Source organism: Ostrinia furnacalis, unplaced genomic scaffold, assembly GCF_004193835.3.
Source record: "Ostrinia furnacalis isolate ACB-3 unplaced genomic scaffold, ASM419383v2 OfSCF4069, whole genome shotgun sequence".
NCBI lineage: Eukaryota > Metazoa > Arthropoda > Insecta > Lepidoptera > Crambidae > Ostrinia > Ostrinia furnacalis.
Genome location: NW_021134308.1, coordinates 14,764 through 27,064, shown reverse-complemented (window position 1 = coordinate 27,064; position 12,301 = coordinate 14,764). Strand labels below are relative to the sequence as shown.

Below are 12,301 nucleotides of genomic sequence, written 5' to 3'. Positions count from 1 at the left end.
AGCTAGAGTTTTCATTATGATAGCTTAAATCTATCCTTTATAACTCTGTGTTGTAGGTTCTGTGCCACGTTAGCACCATAACAGGTCACGTTTATGAAAACTGAATAGGTACACCTACGAGTATTTATGTAAAGCTTACGTGTTAGATAAATAAGCGTGGCGCGAGGTATTATGTAGGCACGAGTATTGTCAAATCGTGTGAAAATATTATTTGGAGCATGATATTTTCACACTACATCAGATTTCATATGCGACTCATCGCATTTATAAATCATAACAGTAGTTAATTGGAATAGTGTTGCATAGTTTGACTTTGGTTCCATGGAAGATGGGACGGCCACTAGTGTGGGATGCGTGGACACACTGGCACCGTCTCATCTTCCGCAAACCTCGTTTGGGGTTGGTACTGCTGCTGCATCAGCGGAATCCCTTAAGCGGCGCAAATATGTAGGTCTTAGTAGTACCTACATGTTTGATCCATTTGGGGTCGAGACGCTAGGTCCGTGGGGACCAAGTACTCATCGTCTGTACAGGGAATTAGCCAAGCGGCTGATTGACTGTAGGTGCTGGGAGATCTGGCGCATTTCTTGGCCAACGAATCAGTTTGAGAAATGCAGCCAGCATTCTGGGCACCATGTCGCGTTGTTTGGACAGCGATTTGGGACATTTTTTATTTGTAAATATTTGGTCTGTGTTACAATTATTTTTAATTATAATTATTATAATTACCTTTGCTTACAGGCACCGGCGTGAAGCTGGATTCTGGATACACAGCCGCCGGCCGGTCGTAGATGAACGCGGGTTCCTTGTCAGGGTTCCGCGTGAGGCGTCTATGGACCCCCGACTTGTGGGACCCTGGCGCCATCCAGAGGCACCCGTTCTGGATCGTTGCGTCGTCGATAGCGATCCAGAAACCAAGAGGCGGAATGGGTTCCGTAAATAAGTACGTAGCATCTTGGTGTGGAACAACTGGAATATAAAGTAAAATGATTATTATCATCACATCACGTCGTAGCGGGTTACGAACCGACCCAGCCTAGCCTTAAACCACTTATTCTAGCAAAAAAAAAAAAACAAGTTTGATACTTTATCCAAGTGGCTTTAAAACACTCAGGTGGCCTGTTAAGGCCTCTCACTTCCAGCCAGTTTAAACCTTAAACTGTTACTTAGACGAATAAGCGATTTATACTACCTGGAAATAGAAGTTGGCTTTCTTTACTATAGTTAGGTACTGTTTTTGTGACCATAGTTTAAAAACTTTATGTTTCCGGGCGTTATAATGGCTCTAAGTTTGGATGTATGTTATTTTTTCACATTTATGCCATTGAACCTATTTTGATGGGAATGATATTTGATGATATTTTGATCTGAGACCCAGAATCCGGGGAGAGGGTTTACGAGAATATAGAATATCATACACCGTAACGCGGGTGAAGCCGCGGGAAAAGCTAGGTCTAAATAAAATGGAGCCAATATCGTGTATATGCAATGTATTTTAATTCCTGACAGATTTAGAAGGAATTCCTGTCACGTACGCCTAGTGCCGCGCTTCATATGAACGTTTCTTGTAAACGGATGGCTGGAACTTACACGTGGAAACCTGACACGTGTCATTTGAAATAGTAATTAAAATACTCGTGTACCGTCATCTCAAACAAATGAAGCTTTTCTAGTGAATCAGTCAACATTATTTATTCTTCATTATATTCATCATCATTTCAGCCATAGAACGTCCACTGCTCCCGGCCAGGCCTCCCCCAATGATTTCCACAATGAGCGGTTGGTGGCGGCCTGCATCCAGCGCCTTCCTGCTACCTTTATGAGCTCGCTGGACCTTGTGGGTGGACGTCCTACGCCTATTTATTCTTATTAAGTCATTCATTATATTTCCAGACTCAAAAAATATTGAACTACTCGTATTACCTTATTCTTAGCATTACTTCACATTGAAAGTAAAGATAGGAATACTCAAGTCACAGACAGTTCAGTGTCAAAGTTACTTATTGAAAAGTTCGCGGTTTCTGCTGGCACAGAACTTAACCTAAAGCTGGCACTTGGTTTGCTCACGGTTCTGGTGCTTATGTCGCAATTAGATAGATAAAGCCGTAATATAGTTATATCCCTAGGGATATAATTATATACCGTAACATAGTTATAGGAAAGCGATTCATTACTATCTCACTAGGAATATAGTTATAAAACGGCCCAAGTTTAGTGATATAGTTATATTACTAGATTAAGTTCAGTGTTATAAATATATTACTTGATTAAGCTTAGTGAAATAGAAATCTACCATATACATCGTCGTCNGGTTTGCTCACGGTTCTGGTGCTTATGTCGCAATTAGATAGATAAAGCCGTAATATAGTTATATCCCTAGGGATATAATTATATACCGTAACATAGTTATAGGAAAGCGATTCATTACTATCTCACTAGGAATATAGTTATAAAACGGCCCAAGTTTAGTGATATAGTTATATTACTAGATTAAGTTCAGTGTTATAAATATATTACTTGATTAAGCTTAGTGAAATAGAAATCTACCATATACATCGTCGTCGGCCGTTTGGTGTAGTGGTTCGAATCGGACTACTATTCCGGAGGTTGCGGGTTCGATTCCCGCACAGTACAAACATTTGTGTGCATGAACATATTTGTTTGTATTGGACTGGGTGTTTTCTATGTATAATATGTATGTATTTACAAAAAAAAAAAAGTATTTAAGTATGTTTATATCCGTTGTCTAGTACCCATAGTACAAGCTTTGCTTAGTTTGGGGCTAGCGGCGCAGTGTAGAATGTCCAAGGATATTTTACATACAGTGTGTTTGGGATAGGGTTAGCGATAATTTAAGGCGATGTTGTAATGTAAATTTTATCGACAAATTGCTCCCAATTTTTTTAAGTTTTATGGTCATTATTTCTCATTTTTAGGGTTCCGTAGTCCTGGCAAGGAAACCTTATAGTTTCGTTATGTCTGTCTGTCTGTCCGTCCGAGGTTTTGCTTGGAAACTATTGGCACTATAGAGCTGTAATTTTGTGGAGGTATTTTGTGGTGTATATTATATGTCTTTTCGCGCAAGTGTCCATGCGCGCAAATGGTTTATTGCGCTTGTGTTTTCGCGCAAATATCTTTCGCGCAGGTGTCCCGATACGGTTTGTCAAACCCCAGTATGTACTCGTACCTATTTTAATATCGAGTATAATCTTCTCCTCTTCCTAATGTTTTATATTGTCTGAAGATCAAGCTTAAAGGATTAACTTATTTTTAGCTTCTCTATTTTCTTAGTATGGGCGTATTTTTCTCTAAATATCTTGCGACTTGCTCCAGCGACTTATGTAAATCGGATTATAAAATATTTTTATAAACTAATCCTATTATTGAAAATGAATTATTCCGAAATAAGCTAGTAAATCCCCTTAGCTACGTATCTGATAAGCCTGCTTAAGTGCAGCTTATTTTTCTTAGATCGTCTGGAATTTTCCAAATCGTTTATTTATAGCGTTAAGAGAGTAGACGTATTTTTCCTTTGATACATTTTATTTACTTAAAGACTTTTTACAAAATTATTACGTAAAAGAAACATTATTAGATCACTATGAAAGCACAAGCTACTTTACTAAAATGTTGAGTAAAATATTCGCATCAATCTTAGTAATTTAATTTTGTTCCACGCATTATAACTAAACCTAATTCATAGTTTTATGAGATTATTCCTTATCCAAACAAATACGTTAATAACACAATTATCCAATTTTAAACAAAATGGTCCTTGAATATAAAGTTAATTTGATTTCAGTTACTAGAATCATTTTAAAATAACTCCGCAAGAAAGAACTGAGATGAAACTGGTTCCTAACAAAAGGGTTAAACCCTACCGTTCAAAATTGTATACGGTCAGCCTCTCATTGATACTCGTACTTTAACCTCGGAGTCGCGATACGCATACAATGAATGGTCAAGATCGTTCAGTTTCCTCTATCTGCAAAGCTTTCAACTGAGGGGTGAACTAGATGGCGGTGGCCGCACTTGAATCGCGATTGCATTTGATTTTTTCCGAATCAAGACTACGAGTGCATCGCAAGTCCATCTATCATCTATGGATCGAAGATACATGTCCACGTAAGAGTGGCCAATTTTTTTAAAGGCTCCCTGACATCAATGTCATAGCCTAAGAAACCATGAAAGTGTCTCAGTAATACTGACCTATTCAGAAATAGCATGCGGTGGAACAGAGTCTCGTGGACAATGTTTGATGAGTAGATATACCTACATATCGTAGCGTTCTAACATCGCGTAAGTAAATTTTTGACCGGTTTGAGATATTTATGCCATGTGTTAGGTATATGGAAGTGAAAGTCGTATCGTTTGGGCCAATATAGACAAGAAGATTTCTAACGAAAGTTACAAATACTAGGCTGAGTTGCACCACCTAAGTTTGACCGTAACTATAACGATAACCAGTGCTTTTTGTATGGAGTTTGACAGATTTGTGACGTTTGTTAAAGTTAAAATAAAACTCATAAAAAAAACTATTTTTTTCTGTAAATAGGCTTAAAAAAAGCACTTTTACACGTCCCAGTATTAACCCTACCACTGCTTCTGGACAATAAATGGGCCAGTGCTGAGAAGAAGCAGCGCAAGAAACTCAGTCACTATTGTCAGCCTCTTTTTCAGAGGTTTACAGGCTTTTATAAGATGGTGCAACCCAGCCTTAGTTGGTGAACTCTGCAGTTTTTTGTTCTCCTTTGTACACGTTATTAGTAGCAATGATAACAACTTAATTAAATGTTAATGTCATATCTCTATGTATAATATGTATGTATTTACAAAAAAAAGTATTTAAGTATGTTTATCCCGTCGTCTAGTACCCATAGTACAAGCTTTGCTTAGTTTGGGACTAGAGGCGCAGTGTAAAATGTCCAAGGATATTTAAAAAAAAAAAAAAAAAAAAAAATGTATCTGATACTATTTATTTTAGTACGTAGGCCTATAATTTATAAAAAATGTACCTAAGTAAAGGAAAATTTAAAAGAATCGAGTTTGCCACCTTGAGGTTGTATTTGTTAAGATGTATTGTGGAATAAATAATTGGTTTTCTTCTTTTAGTTTTAAGCTTAGTTAAGTTCATGTTTTACGTTTATTGTTAAAGACTCTACACACCATGTTGCGGGCGTGGTGTCGGCGGCTTTATTTTAAAAGAAACATGTCGACGACTTGTTCTTTCTATGACTAATTTTTTTTAAGTTTATGCTTACTTTTTCCTTTCCGTTTATTTGTTACCTACCACTTGTGGTACCTACAATACATAAATAATTACATCTTGATGTATTCGAATAATCTGTCAGCCGTTTGGTGTAGTGGTTCTTAACGGACTAAGTACTACTATGCCGAGGTCGCGGGTTCGATTCCCGCACAGTACAAAGATTTCGTGTGCATGAACATAATTTGTTTGTGTTGGTCTGGGTGTTTTCTATTTATAATGTGAATGTACGTATTTACAAAAAAGTGCTATGTTTCTACCCATAGTACAGACTGCTTAGTTTGGGAACTTCGAACTCCTCCTATGTTCTTCTGATTAATTTCATTGCGGGTCCAATGACAGTTTAACTTTCGCCCGCGACAAACTTGGCCTTCACTGGTTGGGTTTTTATTGGCGGTCAAGCTGTAGATCCTGGCTACACAGGAGTTGCAGTGGTGGGAAGGAGAGGTGGGAATAGTCGCAGTGTAGAATTGAAGTTACCTTCGCCTCCGATCCGTGGGTTCTTATAGATGTACATGCTCTGCACCACCGCCGGTTCCTTGAAGCCGAGCTGGTGGCAGACAGCCTTCACTCGGTCACTGTAGGTGTAGCACCTGAAGATCGGGTGTAGGAGGTGAAGGGCGTGGCCGACCTGGAATAGAATAAGGAGAATAAATACTATTTTCTTACTTTCAAAATTATAAATAACTGATAAAATCGAACTGCCTAAGGCGGGGATTAAACCCACGACCTTCCGCTTGCCGGGCGAATTCTCTTCCATCTGAGTTACGCGAGTAGACACTGGATGAACCCGTCGTTTGTAAAGTGTAATAGGTACACTGTTACGGCCAGCATTTCGCAAGCTTTAGGCAGTTCGATTTTTTCAAGTTGTTTATAATTTTCAAATTATTTTGAGATGCAACTCTTTACGGTACTAATGAATAAAACCCAACTGCGTAAAAATGAACTAAAAAGATAAAAACAAGCCTCACAGTGTTCACAAATGCAGTCGGAGTCATCAATGACTAATTCTTTTGTTGGTGATAATCATGCATATACATACAGTGTGAGTCACGTTAAAGTGTACATATGAAAATAGATGAAACTAGACCTATTTTTATCGACAAAAAAGAGGTCAAAAATTTTTTGAGATTTTTTTTTAATTTTTTATAGAATTTTTTTTCTTCCAATTACTTATTGTAAAGAAAACGTAATAACTTTTAAACTAAGCGGAATATCCTGATAAAATAAAAACAGTAATAATGCTAAATAACAGGTGATACTAAAAAAATACATAAAATATACAAAAAATGCCAAAAAATAATAAAAAATGATACTTTTTGAAAAAAATCTGCTTTTAAATTCGTGTTTTTTTGGTTATTTGATAAATTTCTCCAAAAAATGCCCCTATAACAGGTGGTTTTTATTACTTTGTATTATTTTCTATCGTATTATCTTTATAAAACCAAAAATCGCATGTCTCTATCCCTATCACAACATTTGCTATGATCGTTTGAACAATGGCCTGCCACAACATTATTCTCCGCAACAGGTAGAGACTATTTTAATTTTAACTAAAATGCTTATTTTACTTCGAAATCTTTTGTTTTTATTTGAAATCTAACTTGTTTTTGTCAAAATTACAAATCTAGAGCCATTTTCAGTTTCGTTGTTAACGAAGCGTTGAATGGCGCGCCCGGAGAGGCTTAGTTCAAACGATCATAGCAAATGTTGGGATACGGATAGAGACATGCAATTTTTGGTTTTACAATTAGATAATACGATAGAGAATAATAGAAAGTATTAAAAACCACCGGATTTTTTTCAAAAAGTATCATTTTTACTGTTTTTATTTTATCAGGATATACCGCTTAGTTTAAAAGTTATTACGTTTTCTTTACAACAAGTAATTGGAAGAAAAAAAATTCTATAAAAAAATAAAAAAAAATCTCAAAAAATTTTTGACCTCTTTTTTGTCGATAAAAATAGGTTTAGTTTCATCTATTTTCATATGTACACTTTAACGTGACTCACACTGTATAATATATGTACTTGTACAGTAGCATGTCAAGATAAATGCGGAGCTAAGCCTCAAGGCGCAGTGCCTTTGTACATTGTTCTGTTTTTTTTACCTTTTATTCTCGTTGTGTTGTTGTTGTATTATATACTTTGTCAATAAAGTTTTTCTATATACTCGTATCTATTTGAGCACGGATTTTCCGAAAACCTTGTTTATCTCAGATTTGTGACTCATAAGGATTGTTTAGGGTTACGCAATCGATATTATACAGGTGAAATAGAAATCTTTGGCATCCTTTTAAAATAAGACTCTACTCATGATACAAAACGCACACAACACTTATCAAGCGACTGCAAACATTTAAACTTGTTGACATTGGAATACTTAATTTTAGTTCTCTTTATAGAATCCGTAGTAAGTAACTTGCCACCCGAATGAAAGTTCGGTCATGATTAATATGGATGTCCATGCGAATGTTGCGTTTTTAATGAAAATCTACAAATATTTTTAATAAAATAGTACCTTATTTAATGCTTCTGTAGGGTCCACTTTTAACTTCCCATCGTCTCCGATTGCTCCTTCTTCGTAGAAATATCTGATTTTGTCGTTGCTATTTATGAAGTAGTCATCTTTGGTGCGCTGTAAAATTCAAAAAGGAAATTATTAAGTTGCATCTAAAGGGTAGAGTTAATTGGAAACTAATTAGTTAAACTAATAACTAAGTTTTATTAAGGGTAGTCAGAAATTCCTTGATACCAAAAGGTATATTTTCAAGGAACTTAGGCTTAAGCATCCATAAAATGTAACAAGAAAATCAGTGTTCTTTCCTGAAAATGATAGCCATTTTACGTTGATAGGACTTAGGTCTTAATTAAGAAAAGGCAGCGAGGGTAGATGAAGTTACCGAAAGCGTTAAGAAAGATACTTTCCTAGGAAGTAGGTACGTAATACGAGTATTAGAATTTATAATCCGTAGGCTGACTAAAAAACTATCATTTGATTGGGTTTGACAGGATTTCGATGGACTAAATTGCGATTACCAAGTATATAACATTCGAGTACATTCAAAAGTTAATGAAATTGCTTGTAAAATTGAAAATGTGTGATATTCTTGAGGTTAGTTCTCTGTGGTCATACGGCGCATAGCTGACACAGTTTTCCATAGTGTTTGCTATAAATGGTTTGCACTTATGCAGTTAGCAATAACTATGGAAAACTGTGCCAGCCATGCAAGCTAAACTAAACTAAGCTTAGCTGGGGCTTTACGGGATTTACGGGAGTATCCCCACCTCTTGTTTTCACCGCTGCAACTCCTGTGTAGCCAGTTTGACCGCCAATGAAAACCCAACCAGTGAAGGTTAAGTTTGTCCCGGGGAAAATTAGCTGGGGCTGTGGGCCTTACGAGTTTGAGCAATATCGTTCGTTCGTTTCAGCCAAATGACAAAGGCCTAAAGGATTTCCCGCGACCTACACCAGATCGTGGTCCATCTAGTGGGAGGACTGCCCACACTACGTCTTCCAGCCCGTGGTCGCCACTCGAGAACTTTTCTGCACCAACGGCCATCGTCTCTACGAGATATGTGCTCCGCCCACTGCCACTTGATTTTAGCAATTCTGCGAGCTATTATGTCGATCACTTTGGTTCTCCTGCGGATCTCCCCATTTCTGATTCGAGTAATAATATCAGTAAGTTTTACCTGTATGTCTTGTTCATTGGTGGTAGCGAAAACAGTCTTTTGCTCCGTCTCAGGTACATTTTTGGCGAGCTCTATGCCTGCAGCTTTGATCTCGTCGCATTCCGCTGGCCTTAGGAAGTCTTCTAGCACTACGTAGCCGTCTTGTTCAAACTGGAACAAATAAGAGAGCTTAAATGAGTTTGCGAACTAAAATTAATAAATCGCCTTGTCGTCGATCGATGATAACTAATAGTTTTTGCTATTTACCGGCTACCACACTTTTGCGTTACGTTTTTTATACCCTTTACCAATTACGAGTATACTATCTAAGTATGAATCAGTAATAACGTAATTAATTGCAGAAGTACAAGCAGTTTAACATTTTCCTGGCCTCATTAAAGATTAAAATTTAATTTTCAGTGAAGATATTCCATTTTTCTAAAGTCTTAAGAGAGAATAATTAAAATGTAATGTTCACCCTAGAATATTGGAAGAAAGAGAAAAGGTAGAGTTCTTTACCTTTAAAGAACGGAGCAAAGAATCCAGGATTCTCAAAAAATTTCATCCAGTATGGATCAGACTTTCATGATAATACTTTTCTATTGAAAAGAAGACATTGAATGTTTTGAAACTTATTTTAGTTTGAGTATGTATCTGTAAATATACCAAATATTTGTTATAATATCATCCCCATGCATATTATCAATCGATACTTGAAGTACATACTCGTAGTTCATCGCAAAACTTTGAAGTTATATCAAACTAGCTGACCCGGCGAACTTTGTTCCGCCTTAATAGCAATAAATAAGCAGACTTTTTTTTTATTTCGAACGGGATAAAAAGTATCCTATGTCCTTCTCCTGGCTCTAAACTACCTCCCTGACAATTTTCAGCTAAATCGGTTCAGCCGTTCTTGAGTTATAAGCGAAGTAACTAACACGACTTTCTTTTATATATATAGATTTTCAGTATCATTACACCCAGACAAATTAAGTAGGTTTTCCAATTAAGTCACCCATGATGTCTAGCTTAGTCATTTTTCAAGGGGAATCCAATTATTAAAGAACAATACTGATATTTAAAAGCTAATAAGCAAACGTTTCACGAAATAAGCAAGCTTGATGTTTGCGCTTGAAGCAGTAAAAGTTAAAATACATTTTCGAAAACACAATGATACTAATATTCATTCGCAATTGCTTGCCAGTGCTCGCTTGGAAGCTGTATGAAGATCGTATCTTTCAATATACATATATATACTTAGAATAGTAACCTAAATTCTAGAAAGCGTTTAAATGTAAAGTTCACCAGTTTTTTTGATGATCCTTATTAAGACCTATGAAATAACACTATTTGTTTTTTTTATTTTTAATACCTGCTTTTATGCTTACAACTTAGCGAACATGTTTACAAAATAAAGACTCTGCTCGATAACTTTAAGTAGCAGATAAGGTATTGGACGATTAAATTGTTTTCCTTTTAAGATCTCAAGTACTTTGTAACCGGTAAACTATAAGCTTCTGTTCTAAACAACTTTGCCAAGTATCCAAAGGGGAGAGTGCTCGACTGGGTCGTGTTTCTGCACCAATGTTAAAAAACTTTGTTGTTTTGGAAATACGTTTTGAATATGCCAACAAGTAAGTACTGAACAACAGGTGTTAAAAGTAATCCGATTTGATGTGTAAGAAATCTTTTTCAGGTTTAACCAGAGAAATGATAATAAACTTAATGGGCTATTTTAATTATGCAGCAAACTCAACTACCTGAATGTATCTGCAAACCTTGCGTTATTCGTTAAACTTGAAATTCTTATCATACCTATTTAATCCGTAATTAAGAGTCACAGTATGTAATAAAAGTACCTATTTTTATTTTTCTAATTTTAGCTCTAGAATACTCCACTCGTAAAAGCACGACTCAAATTGACAGTCAGCAATCTTAAGGTTAACTAGACTTGTAGTATCTCACAAGCTGAAGCATTAACCCTTAACACCTACCTCTTGTTTCAATCACATAACCACCTATCTGGAGTCTCTCAGACTCCTTTCTTCTGAGGACTCTGAACATAAAACTAAGTTGCCCAAAGGTAAAATAAGTTAAAAAATATATTTTTTTCAGTGTTTTATTTAAAAAAAACATTATATGGGCGTCACGTAAACAATATAAGACATTTGTTAAAAAAGCCTAAATCTCTTACAGCGCATGCGACTAGTTACGACAAAAAAAAAAATCGCCGGAGTCTGAGAGACTCCTGGTAGGTGGTTAAGGGTTAATGCAGTCTCACTTAAGCTTGGACCCGCCAGAGCTTAGCAACACGTAACAGTTCTGACTCCGAAATGCTTTTTGCGTTATTCTCTACGTTATAATTTTGCATTGCCATACGGTCGCGTAAGGCTACGGTCTCAATGAGAGCAGGGTAAGAGACTGGCGTAAATATGCCTTTATTGACTGAGCTAGAGGTACTCTGTAATTCCAGTTTAACCAGTTCCAGTGTAACCTTACCAGGAGTTTACGTTAGGTGTGCTCGCTAGCGCGAGTATGTCAAAAAATCTATGAATTTTTTTTCTTGAAAGTAGCCGTTATTGACGTTGCACAATATGTCATACATTTAATGTCATTTTTTACGCAGTCGCTAGCGAACACACCTAACGTAAACACATGGTAAGTGCACAGCAGCTAGTTTGACCGTTAAAACTACAGTATGTATTGACTATCTACGACTGTGGCTTTGGTGCGTGAATTTCGTTCTATTACAGAAAAGTTTAACGCACGCGTGTCCCCTGAGTTTCTAATTTTAATAGAGTTAACTACTTCCGTATTCATAATTTTAGTAAGTATCGATAAATGGATGGATAATTCTATGGCTGTGCTCATTTGTGGACTGTGAAAGTGTTGAGCTCTGTGAGCGGATACGGTAAGTGGCGTTTTTAAACTAAATAAACTACGCACTAAATAATTGGCAAAGAAACAAAATCCTATGTAAGACGATAAACAAAGCAAGAGTAGGTGATTTGGAAAAATTGTGTCATTTATGAGCTTTTCTATTTAAATACTTTCCGCTGTAAGCCAGAACATAACCTACGCTTCAAATTCAGATGGTGTGATTTTCTAGAAAACACAATATTTTGACACAAAAATATAAATACATAGAATTAGGTAGGTATGACGATTGTAAAAAAGCAATAAGTAAATGTATACTTATTTAAAAGTACATAAGTATTTATTTATGTAAAGGCAATTTTACACATCCATATACTATGATTTATTCATATAATTACTTAGGTAAAACTAATAATTTTATCAACACCTGAAAATAGTTATGAAGACAAATTAAACATAAATCATCGCATAGCACTTCAAGTC

At 36.2% G+C, this 12,301-nt stretch overlaps 1 protein-coding gene across 1 annotated transcript; it reads right to left on the bottom strand.

Annotated features, from left to right (window-relative positions):
• Positions 1–691: 691 nt before the first annotated feature.
• On the bottom strand, positions 692–10,190 carry Phyhd1 (Phytanoyl-CoA dioxygenase domain containing 1). Its single transcript, XM_028312671.1, has 5 exons — positions 10,143–10,190; positions 8,963–9,148; positions 7,788–7,904; positions 5,747–5,897; positions 692–969 (listed from the first exon to the last, which is right to left on the bottom strand). Exons 1-5 carry the CDS (start codon positions 10,188–10,190, stop codon positions 707–709), a joined length of 765 nt encoding a protein of 254 aa, XP_028168472.1. The 3' UTR covers positions 692–706.
• Positions 10,191–12,301: the final 2,111 nt, after the last annotated feature.

Coding starts and splice junctions, on each gene's coding strand:
- Phyhd1 (XM_028312671.1), bottom strand. CDS start 10,190: ATGTATATTGAAAGATACGATCTTCATACAGCTTCCAAGCGAGCACTG. Junction 7,905..8,962: donor CCAATGAACAAGACATACAG/GTAAAACTTACT, acceptor TGAATTTTACAG/CGCACCAAAGATGACTACTT. Junction 970..5,746: donor CCCACGGATCGGAGGCGAAG/GTAACTTCAATT, acceptor TTTATATTCCAG/TTGTTCCACACCAAGATGCT.